The sequence below is a fragment of the Mytilus californianus genome, unplaced genomic scaffold (assembly GCF_021869535.1).
Source record: "Mytilus californianus isolate M0D057914Y unplaced genomic scaffold, xbMytCali1.0.p SCAF_1, whole genome shotgun sequence".
NCBI classification, from domain to species: Eukaryota; Metazoa; Mollusca; class Bivalvia; order Mytilida; family Mytilidae; genus Mytilus; species Mytilus californianus.
The window spans coordinates 136099265-136113271 of record NW_026262581.1 but is presented as its reverse complement, the minus strand read 5'-3'; the positions used below and the strand labels follow the sequence as shown (position 1 = coordinate 136113271).

Genomic DNA, 14007 nt, shown 5'->3' with positions numbered 1-14007 from the left:
TTGAGTAAAATGAGCACCAGAAACTGTGGGTGAAACTCAGATTCCCAGGGAAGGGTAATATCATTTCTCTATTATCAAGGATTCATTGATTAATTGCTGTTTGTATTACGTCTAATGGCAAAGTGTTCATGTATATTCAGAACGAGAACAAATTAATAATTAATACAATAATAAAATTGAGAATGGAAATGAGGAATGTGTCAAAGAGACAACAACCCGATCAAAGAGCAGAAAACAGCCGAAGGCTACCAATGGGTCTTCAATACAGCGAGAAAATCCCGCAACCGGAGGCGGGCTTCAGCTGGCCCCTAAATAAAAATGTGTACTAGTTCAATGAAAATGGACGTCACACTTAACTCCAAAACATATAAATGAACTAAAATTAAAAAACATACAAGACTAACAAAGGCCAGATGATCCTGACTTAGGACAGGCGCAAAACATAGGTTCTTCAATTGGGTCAATCGTGTTGATGGACGGGCAAGTTTGACTGCCAATAGAAAATGTGGGAATCAGCATAATAAAGAACCTGATAAAGGTTATCCCAGATAAAAGTGTGCTTGTTTTGGATCAATGGAAAAAGTATAGAATGATTGATTGTAGCTTGCTTAACGTTCATTGGCAGTTAGTTCATACTTATTCAGGACGAGAGCAAATTAACAACTAATACAATAGGCAGGTTACGTCCATTGGCAGTTAGTTCATACTTATTCAGGACGAGAACAAATTAACAACTAATACAATAGGCAGGTTGACTGAGATGAATTTTGACTGCCACTGGAAAATGAGGGTACATGTTGAATAGGAATTTTATAACAGGCATTCCAATGACTCCTCAGTGGGTTCCTGCAAGAGTTCTCTAACGTGGAGAGAGTGTGGTACTCTCTCTTAGTCTCTACTCTGGGTGTCGAATTTAACGCCCCCCTTTCGACTGGACGTGGCTGCGTATTTTACATCCCGCACAGCCAAACGTACTCTCCACTTTCGCAAGGGTTTACTGCCGATCTGGAGAAGTCCAGTGATTTCTATATTTCTAAACCTCGATCAGCCTTTGGGATGTGATCATCTTGGAGGTTCAATTATAATTTCTTTTTAAAGAAAGAAGCAGATAAATTGATAATCTATATTAGACCCTGTCTTGATATCTCAAACTAATGATAGATGGACTAAAGGTACCATCACAGAAGAATACATCTAATACGCGATCGCAAGCAATTGAAGGCTATATATTTGTGTATACATGATTGATTCATGTAACTTTGCTTGTTGTTTTTTGTTGGTTGATTGAGCGCTGATGAAAGCCTATGATTTATATTGTTGTCATTGGCTGATGATGAGAATACAAGTACTTTCATCAATGCTGTACAAACAAGAAACATCTTATGTAGACACGAATGGGATATGTCAAACATAAAACAATGCTTCAGTTTAACCGAAATATAAAGAGATGTAGTATGAGACAGCTATCAATCAGATATGTGCATATTTGAAATTGTAGTAAAAACTGCTCTTTATTCTTTATCTCATCGCAATAATTTACATATCTAAAATTAAATACCGCAATATATCGTTTACAGTAAATAAAATAAATTGATTTGTTATGTTAGCAGTTGCAATCAGAAATTAAAACACGCGGTGAATTGCTTTAAATTATCCGTTAAAAACAGCAGTGAATGAACTAAAATATCAAAGCAAAACATAGGATTTTTTTCTGGATTAACCTGCATTAGGAAAGATTATTATCAGTGCCTATTCGGAACAGATTTTTATTATACGTTCATATACGTATTTTATGTTATGATACTGCTCTAAATTAACAAAAGGGGGGGGGGGGGGATTTAAGTACTACAAAACAGTTAAACCCACAAATGTTCAAGAGCCTATCTCGAGTAAGGAACGTCATCAGTATATCATTATTTACACCTTTTTTAAACTTCGATGTACACGACTTGGTTGATCTTTCGGGATTTTCACGGTATACACTCAACTAGCACTAGTTGATCTGCGTCTGAATACCGAAAACAAGACAAAAGAAGCCTGCATATACTTAAAGAGATACAATCAACTAAAAATCGTGAAAAAGAGGCTTTACATATTTATTTTTTTATATATATACGGGCAAATGTGCTAATTTTAATCAAACCTCTGTTGCCCAAATGACGCGACAAAAAAACCCCCAACTTTTTACATATACGAAAATTAATTATTTGCATATGCATATAAACATTTCAATAAATTAGGAAGTGTGTTTTAAAAGGCTATGTTAAAACATAATAATTAGCTCTTTAGGAAAAGAAAAAAGGCCTATGGCATATCATTGACATCTTGACATAGCTAACAAGATGTGACTGCTTAAAGATTAATTTACAAATATACTATAATCTAACAAAATGCTCGTTGCAAAACGTTTATATCTTCCCGAATACTAAAAGAAATTATATTGTCTAACAAGCGCTAATTTATGGTGAAAAGCGCAACAAATTCTGTTTTAACATATGAAAATAAGAGTATTTCGCAAAAAGTAACTATAAAATAATTGTTTACCAACCAGGTGCATGTGCAGTTAGGATCCTTTTTCCTCGTACTTTCCAGTTGGATATAATTATTATTTTTTACATCAGTTTCATCGGCTGTCGACATTTTGTGACACCAGTGAATGGTCAAATCAAATCAATATATCCCCAGAAATCAATAAGTGTCATTCTCTTAGAAACATAATAAGCCAGGGTACGAAAATATATAATATGGCACTTCACCAAGACGATGCAGAAGTTACTAATGAAATATATATATCACTAAACAATTAAAGCAATAGTGGTTAATTAATAAGGACTATTCGAAACAAACGAAACCAGCTGCTAAAGAATCTATAAAGAGTAAAATCCCTCGAGATACGAAAAACCACTGATACGATAAGTAACTCCTCTTATTCCTGAAAAATGACGAGGAAATTTTGCTGGCTTACTGTTATTAATGGCCGCCTACAACCAGGCTGAGAACGCTGTTTTGATCATTACGTAGTAGATACACCAGTAATATGTTCCTAACAACGAACAGCTTCAAATTAATTCTACATCTCCGGGTAATTTTCGTTTAGAGATAACCTGACATAAAAATGATTCTTTGCCATGCACACTTTCAATTTCGCACTTAAAACTCTGAATTCATTACAGCAGACCATAAATGATATTCAAAATTTGGTAAACAGAACCCATCAAACTGCTAACTTCAATGATAATTAGAAAAACAATACTCCAATAACCCATCATAGAACCATTACAACACTATCTTTACTGCTGAATGTAAACTTAATGTCAGCATTCCATATGCTAATGTTTGTTTATTCAATTCCTAAATCCTGATCAAATTATAATATACCGGAAAGAGCCTCATTTATCTTATTGAAAATAACCCGTTGTTATACTGTTCGTCTTGTAGAATTTTAATTTACTGTAGAACTTGCTTTTTCTATAGAACGAACTATTACTGTTAAACTTTGGTGATGAATATTGTCCTTCAGATCCACTGTAGAACTTGGCCATTTTAGACCGTATTGTCACAGTAGAACTTGGCCATTTTAGACCGTATTGTCACAGAAGAACTTGGGCATTTTAGACCGTATTGTCACAGTAGAACTTGTGCATTTTAGACCGTATTGTCACAGTAGAACTTTGACCTTTTATACCGTAGTTTTCCTGTAGAATTTGACCTTTTAGAATGCAGTGATGCTTTAGAACTTGACCTGTTAGTCCGAAGTGTTGCTTCAGTCCTTGTCCTTGTAAATTGTAGTGCTGATGTAGTAATTTGCCATTTAGTAGATTACTCTGGACGTCATCATTGTGTCTGTAGTGTTACAGTAGATTTTTTTTTAAGATCGAAGCGTTGCTTCAGAATTTGGCATTATATATCGAAGTGTTCCTACATACAGAACTAATTTTGCTATAGAACTACTGTAGATCTTCGCATTTAACCCATAGTAAATCTATTTCTGTAAAACTTGGCATTTAACCCGTAGTATATTTCTGTAGAACTTTGCTTTTAATCCGTAGAATTTTTGAAGAACTTTGCGTTTTCGTCCGAAGGACTGATTTTCTTCATTTTAAAGTCAAAGTGAGTCTTTGACTAGGAACAAAAGAATGCACCTCACTGGAAGTTCAAGCGAGTAGCATCTGTTAAAAAAGCGGAATTCTAGATCTCGATAACACCATCTCTGTGCATTGAAGAATAATATCGTCGCTGGGCTTCCTAAATGTAGTAAATTACTATTTTTTCAACAAAACAATTCTCACAAATAGGCTTTGAAAATTTGGTTGAAATCCATGCTCCCAGACTGTCGTATGCGAGGTTGAACGTTTTTGTAAAGGGCTGTGAAACAAAAACTTTGACATTTCTGGATAACACAAAAACTAACCTTTTTTCACACAAAGAAAAATATGTAAAAGGTTTTGATTCCCAAAGACATTATACAACAATTTTCAAGTTTACATACCACATTTTGGAAGCAAACTTTACAAACAATTGAAATTGGCAATTTTGTAACATGTCTTATTTCAAATGTTTTGATTGGTCTAAGTGTATGATATTTAAAGATTTCCTCCCGCCAAGCCAGTTTCTGTGAAAAAGTAGTTTTAGCAAAAAAAATAATCTTATACGACATTTTGGAAGCCAAGCGACGATATGCGGGGTGATATAATAACGGACAAAAAAATCGAAAAAAAAATATTATAAAATACAGAAACGATACATTGAGACAACCAAGAGGCACATGAAATTATGTATGAAAAGGGCAAATAATTCAGATGGACTACTTTTAACAAATTCGATAAATATTATGACAGAAAGAAAAACAATGAAGTTGCACACTTAAGGTACCTCTAGATAAAAAAATAAAATAAAATATACTTGGCCATTCACCTTTTAAGTTTTGGTTAGAGCAGACATATGTGTTTGGTGTCGCTAATGCTACATATGTGCAATGAAGGATAATATGATAGAAGAAAGGGACAAAGAAAGGAAACAAACAACTTGTAATTCGAGTCAACTTTGAAACAACTAAGACAATTATTGTAATGTTTTGCCAAGACTGCATATACATATGCAAGTGCATTTTATTTGTGACTAAACACTGCATTAATATATGATAAACTCTCTCTTCCAAAACATCATTACAAATCTATAGGCGAGTGTTTTAACTTCATATAGAGCTGTAAGCTGTTTCTATCCACCATTATTTGTACAACGTAACACCTATCAACAGTCACCGAGGTTTTAACCCCCAAAATAATCAATTTAATACATTAATATTAATTTAATTATAAAAATATTGACATAACCGTTTAAATGTTTACTCTACTAATCATTTTTTTTACGAATATTTTAAAATTGAAAACAATAATCGTGACATGATGGTTTAAATAAAAGGTGCATTTGTCTTTCAATGTCGACAGATACATTTTCCCTGTAACCTCTTATAGAAGTATTTTTCCCGTATTTTTCCACAGAGAAAAGCAGCCTTATTTTTTGGCGAAGTGTTGAGCACCTCTATTTTTACATACATATTAATTAAGAAGTTCATTTTCATCAAGTGTTGATCGTCCTTCTTAAATACATCTGTTCTGATGAAAAAAACGATGTTTTTTTCTACAGTGTTTCTGAATTTAGTATTAAGTAAATATAGTCATACATGTTCGTTCACACTGTCAAGTCGTTTATAAGTACCGATTATCAGGTTGTCTGCATACTGATATCGTAAAATATCAGCTGCGAGTCACAATATCACTGAAGCTTTTTGTCGAGTGAGCACAGCGAACGAGTTCAAAAAGGCTTCATATTGTGTCAAGCACTGATACTTTACAATATCAATATGCAGATAACAAGATAATCGATTTATCGGGTTGTAATTGCGTATTTTGCAAAAGAGAAATAAGTATTTTCTTTGTTTCACCAGCAAACCGGAAGATGTCTTGATAAGTTCGGGTCAAACTTATTAACGTCGGTTCATAAATTATGACGTCGTTGATATGTCCGGGTCAAAGTTATTCAAAAGGCCGGGTCAACGTATATGACGTCACAAAGCCGTGATATGCAATTTTATTAATGACTGAGCAGAGTGATATAGACAGTGAGATGACTGATAAACAGATTTCCTTGGTAGTTCTAGTCTTTAAACCCATATATCAGTACATATAGAAGGTTCAACTGTCGTTACGGCAGCTACCCTATAAAACATTGTCCATATTGTAAAAAGAACAACAACCAAAATTGTCTAAAATATTTCTTTTGTCAGTGTACGGTAGCTCCAACTTCATAAAAACCAAACTGACGTTCAACGTTCATAACATAGAAGAACGGATGAATACTGGTGTTTATAATATATACATGTAGGACTCTGATCCGCGATGGTACTCCGAACCGCGATGGTCACGCTGAAGTGCGATGGTTGGACACTGAAATGCGTTTTTGATCACGCCGAAGTGCGATGGTGGCATTGTGATGCTATCTTGTTGATAGCTACGCTGAAGTGCCTTTGTGGTTACGCTGAAGTGCGATGCATTACATAAACCTTATTTTCAAAGATTGTTATGCTCACATATCGATGTAGAAGTCGATTTGTCTGTTAGAAGCAGCTTAATTTTTAAGTTTTTCGATAAATAGTCGAGAGTTTCCAGCAAAATTAAATAGGACGATCTCTCTTTTAGTATGATTCTGCAAGTAATGACATATACATTATATGAAATATATTCTTGTATTACAGATATTGCAAACACCGTTTAAAGAGATGTACATTTAAGGTACTGATGAAACTATAATATTACCGAGGTAACTTACATCTACTATTCAAACAGTATAAAATAATCACATAATCCTTATTTATATGGTAAAAAGGTTTATTGTGGGATGGTAATTCTTTTACCGATTATCTTATTTCAACCATACACATACATATCATCGATATCGAAATGCCATAAATGTGTTATAGGCAATAATAAATGCAAATTCACACACCGACTAATTACAAAATCCGCTTCTCATAATATTTGCAAATATTTGACTAGCCTTCACGCGCCACATAGACCATCGCACATCAGCGAAAGAACCATCGCACTTCGGCGAAGACCATCGCACTTCAGTGTGACCATCGCACTTCAGCGTCCCCATCGCATCTCCGAGTCCTATATATATATATATATATATATTTATTAAGAAACTACCCCTTTACAACGGGGGCACTTGCAGGCAGGGTACCCACAAATGCGTCTAAGAGCATATAAAATGAATAATGTACAATGAAATAAAATACACATAAGACAATATCATAGTTAAAAAATTGATACCCTTTAAAACAAGTCACCTTGCATGAAAGACATAACAGCATTATATATATATATATATAATGAGCATGATAACGGCTGACCAATCTATGATTAGAACCCAGAACCTTCAAAACTTATCACTTTACTGTGCTGTTAAATTCTTTAGTATTGTTTTTAAAGTTACTATAATATTATTTTATATCAGCCGAAGACTTCAGACTAAGTATATGGAATCTGATATCTGTAACTTGTTTTCTGAGATATAAACATTCTTATCCACAGCATACAGGCCAATTTAGATAACATTAACAAACAATGCACTGTACATCTATTTATTCTTGTATCTGATTGACCAGAATACTGCTTTGTTCTCTCTTGGTATTTCATAGTCTAGACATGATTATGTTGAATTAAAAATACATTCATTAAAATTGTTTTGTGGATACACTTAAATAGCTTATACACTGTCAAGTTATAAAGGAATAGCGTGTTGCATATATGAACACAAAAACTATCAATGGTATCCGATGCCTGTATAAAACAATGAGAAGTTATTTGATTGCCATTTGACAAAACACTAGAAGACAAGGTAGTCAACACTTATACACAGTTCGACATCCAACTACACAGTTTGTTTTAATGGAAGCAGTTCTACAGCATGCAGAGTTGTGATGTAAGAAATAACAAATCACTGGCTATAATTTGATATTGACTTCCATTCGAAACTTCTCTGTAAGGTTTGTGAAAATATATTTGAATAGTCCCCAAACCAGTTTGCTGTAAGCATTATACAAAGTTAACAAATGTCGGAGAAGAAATTGCTTCAACGAAAGATTGAAGATTGATAGATGACATTTATTTGAAAACGACTGCAAAATATTGTCAGCCTTGATATTATCTTCTGAAGAAAATCAATTATTATGTCTGATGGATTCTTATATAAAACAGTTCTCTATAAAGAACATGTTGAAATTGTGTGAGGTATATGTTCGCGAGACAACAGGTCATGTTTACTGACAGTTTATTAATTCCATGTTTATTGATGTCTTCCTCAATATAATATTCGAAATTTCAATTTAATGTGTTTCATTTTTGAAATATCTACGTCAATAGAATTGTTTAAAAAACATGATTTATGCATGCACAGCACTTTATATAATTACGTAATATTAGTAACGTTAATTATACCAATGAGACTCGTTAATACAAACATTTTTATTATTCATCATAACCTAATACCTATTTGGTTAGTAGATTTTATTTTCACCAAGGAAGAGTTGAAGTGACTAATATAGAAATGCAGAAGATTACATATGTGTACACTCATTACAGAAATATATATATACAGCCCTGGGCGGATACATATAACTTAATGCCTCACCTCTCGTTTATTGATGCATTACACGTTGAAAATGAATTTTAAAATTAACAATTCAATCAAATAATAAAATCTATATTTATTTCAATTGAAGTTTAAAGATTTTACCAAATGATATATTTATGTATGACTTGTTTCGTCGTTTGTATACGGTGTCCGTTTTCAATAACAAATAGTTATCAAATGAAATATAATCAAGTCAATGTTAGTTCATGACAGTTCAATATATTATTAGGTGTGCTTTTAAGAATTCAAGATCCACTGAAAATGGGGCATTTTAGAAGTTATATATGCATTTGTTTTATACTTTATTGCCAACTTTTATGTTTTGTTTTGCCGGAAGCTAGTTGTTTGATTTAGTCATAAAGTAATACCACATTGGTTTATGTTATAAGTTCTATGTCAACAAACCTACAGGTGAAACAGGTATTCATAAACATAGCTCTATATAAACGGTATAGGACATTTAAAATCAAGTATTTTCGACAAAAAATGCTATTCATGATAATTTTTAAATGTAAATTATTTTTAGAATTTTTCAATGAAAATTCGAAGGGTTTGAGGATGGCAGTTTTTCCTATACATAAACATATATAAAGCCGACATTTTCCCTTTTACCTTATAGCCAAGTGCAACATTATGTTTTGGTGATTCTATAAATTGAGTGAAGACTCACCTAGGAATAGTAATATCCTTGAGAACATTGTCAGTCCCCAACACTTCCTCTGTCCATTCCTCAACTGTTAATATATTTGTGCATCCCTCCTCAGACCAATCGTCTAACAAATTTGTATTTTCCCCTTTACTTGTAATGTATCCACTATCGGAGGGGTAAAACGTTATTTCATCGTCACTTATTCGAACGGATTTTCGTTCCTTAATCTTTTTACGATTAGTTTTTCCATCACTATTTGAATTTTCTAAAACAAGTTTTGCGGCCTCGTCATGACTACAATCGTCTGCTTCTGATATCGACATTTTATGAATGAACACTGTTATCCAACAAATGCATTGAAAATTAATAATTCCGCTCAATATTTCATCCTTCTATGTTTAGGTCCATTATACTGCTTAAACCATCAAATAAAATGTCGATACCGCCAATGACTTTTACTACATAGCCAGGAGCGACTCGACAGAATTTATACCTAGATGTATGTATTTAAATTTTACAGCATGAAGTCACTAAGACTTTAAATACATGTGAACTTCTCTTCAAATGGTTAATTTTAAGATAATGAGTGCGTGATTTTGATTAAATTGTATCCTGTTGCGTTTATGTTACTTCGACCTTCACTGTATCATTACATTCATAATGGGGTAAGCTGACTCAAATCGCATTTCAATTCTCTCAAAGATCGCTAAAAGTCAATACCGCCAATACATTTGCATAGTAATTAATGTTTGTCTCCATTTGTTCATTTCAGACTCCCTATCTGTCTAAAGTAGTCGGCAAATACCAGAAATGCATAGCAACATCGATCATGTCCACTCACCTGTGGAATGCACCACAAATATGCATGTATATGTATTAACTGCAGTAAAACACTGATTGACAGTGTGACATATTGGTGTGACGGTATCTCTGTTCACACAAACACATCTACTCATTTAATCCAATGTATCTTACTACAACAATATTGACAACAATGTCGTGTTTAATCACAAATGTTCCAATATCATATTCACATATTGTATGTCTAGCGTTTATTTGTTGATATGTATCATCGTATATGAAATAAAGTTTACCCTGAAGTAATACCGATGTTCATTTGTCGATAAATCTATGGTTATTATAGATCAAATTAGTTTCCAGAACCTAAGCAAGATGCGAAAGTCTTGACCAGTGTTTAAGGAGGAGTACAATATCAATACTGAACAGATTCAATCAGTCTTGAACATACAGAATGCATTTATAGCATGATAATTTCTAGGAAAAATCAACATTTGGAATACTTGTTCGCCTCGTTTACACCCCCCCCCCCTTTTTTTTAATAGTGTGATATCGACTTTCTTTCATCGACAAAAAGCTTGTTCTACTGCTTTTAATTATGATGACAATAAAAAGAGATGAATGTGATTTAAAGAGAGATTCAGATTAGAAAGGTTGAATCAGTTTCCTGTTCTTATTTCAGGGTGATTTTAAAAGTATTATATCTATATTTCGTAACATTATCAAATTATATAAATGCTTATAGGTGCTTTAAAACTGTAGATTTTGTGGAATTACACTCATCATAGCTACCAGAATAAATATTTTGTACACCAAACGCGCGTTTCGTCTACAAAATACTCATTAGTGATGCTCGAATCAAAAAAGTTATTAAGAACAAATTAAGAACGAAGTTGAAGAGCAGTGAGGACCCAAAATTCCCAAAGATTTAGCCAAATACAGCTTAGGTAATCTATTCATTGGGTAGAAAATCCTTAATATTTCGAAAAACGCATTTTGAGTATTTATCCAAAAATCATTTATTTAGACAGTGTACAACAAATCCAGAGTTGTTGTATACTCCGCATTACCTTTTTTCCTTAGCCTTGCATTGATAGTAAGTTTTGTTCCGGATTTTTTTCAATGCAAATCGTACCAAAATATTTAGCAACACTGTATAAAAATTGTCCTTAACAGCAAAGTGATTGGCTAAATAACAGTGTTGTTTTGTCTTGCTATTAGGGAAAATGTTTTGAAATGTTTTTAATTGTTTTAACTTGTTTGATATTCCGCTACGTTTCATTACGTTAGTTGATTGATTGATTGTTGCTTTTTTAGCGTGTGCATATACAGGAATGAACAAATTGGTTCTGTAAGGTACTTTAAGCAGGTGAAAGACGGAAAATTTTGACCTACACTGCAAAAGAAGGGTATGTTACATAGAAGCAAAAAAAAAATAAGCAATACAACAGGCCACCTACGGTTCCCTCGTCAGGTGTCGTCAGTGTTCCTTAACGTGCAGAGAACTTGCCGCTCTTCCTACACCAGGCAACTGATGTAACGTCACCATTTTGGTCGAACGGTATTATAAAATATTTTGAATTTATACGTGAAACAAATACTGGACAAAAATAATGAAATTGTTGTCAAAATTTTGTATAATTCATAACTCTTTTATTTTTTCAGATAAAAAAACTTTGACGGACACGTTAGCGAGACAGCGATCTCCAACTAGTTACCATTACTACTACTATTGGTCATATATAGGCTGATAGTAAAGTCTTCTTCACAACTACTGACTAAATAATTAATCAACAGCGGAACGAGAGAAAAATAGTACAATAAAGGAAGAACTGGCATTACAGTTGTGATACATGAAAAACACAAAATATTAATTTCAAAACTTCAGCAGGTAACATTATGCACCAAAACGGAAACATGCTTTTGAAATTTCCTATTTCAAGAATTAATGTTTCAATAAAGCATGAAATAGAGTGCATATTGGTATTTCTTTTGATTTATTTCGATAATGTCAGAAATCAGCAGATTTAACAGGTGAAATCATCTTTAAAACAATTACTGTCTACTAATTAATTATTTATAAATGCAGTTTAACAGACTTTTGTTAAAAGAAATTCTTTTCATTTGGATGAGAACAGATGAAATACAAGCAGTTAAGTTGTTATTTTGCTGAAGAGCTTAACCTATTTGAACTAGAAAATAAATTTAATCAGCGTACCAAACAATCAAGGTATTTCATTCAGAACGGAATGTATAATAATATTACACTAATAAGTGATAATAGCAGCCCCTTGCACTGTGGCATGCCTTCAAAGTACTGGAAACTTGCCTTCCAATGTTAAAATTGTAAACAATTATTTGGCAAAAAATCTCTTAAACGCACGTGCCAAAGTGGAAACCGCTGCCAAAACGTTAATTTGATATACTTACATAGTATTCAAATGTTTTGAAAACAAACATTCAATATAGATAGGAATTAAATAGTTGAAAAAAAAAGAATTTACAGAAAAGCTTAAAAGCAAAATGTCAATATGGTTTTGTATTTGAAGTGGAAGATATAAGCAACAGGTAAACCGTTTAAGTAATACAACAATAACTCATTTTAGTAAAAGAAAACAGGTGGAAACTTCAAAATTTTGCACGAAACACATCGCGGATTATTGATATCAATTCTGATCAGAGCACTTATTATTATTTTTAAGCTTAATAGTATTTACCTTCTGACTACTGAAGCAGGAGCCACACTCCATGATGATTATAGTACAGTAATAGATGCGCGGGCTCTTGATTTTTCACTCAAATTTACAGGCAAATCGAACAAGTGTACTTGAATAAGACATTTCATTCCATGTAACTTTTATACTCCAAGAGATAAAGTAAATAAGATAATCCGAAAAATTAGTATGAATTTAATGGATGCAAGTAAATACCTATGCAAATTTCATTTCTCGAAATTCTTTCTTATGAATTTTCTCTAAATATCATATGCTATAGCCATTGAAATTTCCGATTTATGGTGAAAAAAAATACTTTGGTCATCGAAAGAGAGGCGAAAGATACCCAAGGGACACTCAAACTCACAAGTCGAAAATAAACTGACAACGCCATGGCAAATAAAGAAAAAGACCAAAATACAAACAACAGTACACAAAACACAACATAGAAAACTAGAGATTGAGCAACACTAACCCAACCAAAAACCGAATTCGTTTTTAGTATAGATAATTGAGTTCTATGAACAGTATTAAAAAACGTAGATAGCTCAATTTTGTGACTGAATAAACTTACACAACTTGAATGACATATATACATTAAAAAGAAATGACAAATATTGCGCAAAAAAGACATTTCGAAACAGCAATAACATATCAGTTGTACAGAAAATTCACGGGAGAGATTTTCTAGAAAACGCAGTAAAATCATCTAAACTTTTCGGCTGTTTTATGTGCATAAAGGCATATGGATACTTGTATAAGCTGGACTTACTTTTTAGTTAACCTGTAATATTTTACGATGAATAATTGTGTCAAGGTTGAACAGTCAAATGTTTTTTTATCGTAGTACGAGGAGAGGGACTTTGATAAGTTATTCTTTATAGTATATATAATAGTTTTTTAGGATCCACACCCTAACCAAAAGTGGGCAGAATCACAGTAATTGTGAAGTTTTTATTCCTGATAGAATAGAAATATGTAATATATAAAGAGGTTTCTTGGAATGTTATTTACATGAACACTTCTATTTGACTCATTTTCAACAAGCTTTATCTAAGGAGATGTATACTATCCCATTGCAGATGCAACTCCATGTGTTTTCCCTGCGTGAACCAAAAAAAACCCAAAACAGTTAGCTAACTGCTATTA

The 14007-nt window shown here is 32.9% G+C and overlaps 1 protein-coding gene across 4 annotated transcripts in view; it reads right to left on the bottom strand.

Moving 5' to 3' along the window:
* Positions 1 to 14007, bottom strand: part of LOC127736076 (uncharacterized) — a 47160-nt gene that overhangs the window by 20742 nt on the left and 12411 nt on the right. The window contains exon 1 of one of the 4 annotated variants that reach the window (XM_052246577.1): positions 9368 to 10428. The exons of 1 other annotated variant lie outside the window; for it this stretch is intronic. In XM_052246577.1, coding sequence (XP_052102537.1) covers positions 9368 to 9669 — 302 coding nt within the window. In that variant the 5' untranslated portion in view covers positions 9670 to 10428. Of the gene's footprint in view, positions 1 to 2548; positions 3031 to 9367; positions 10429 to 14007 lie in introns of those variants that run through there. 2 more of the 4 variants (XM_052246587.1, XM_052246604.1) reach the window with 2 other exon arrangements.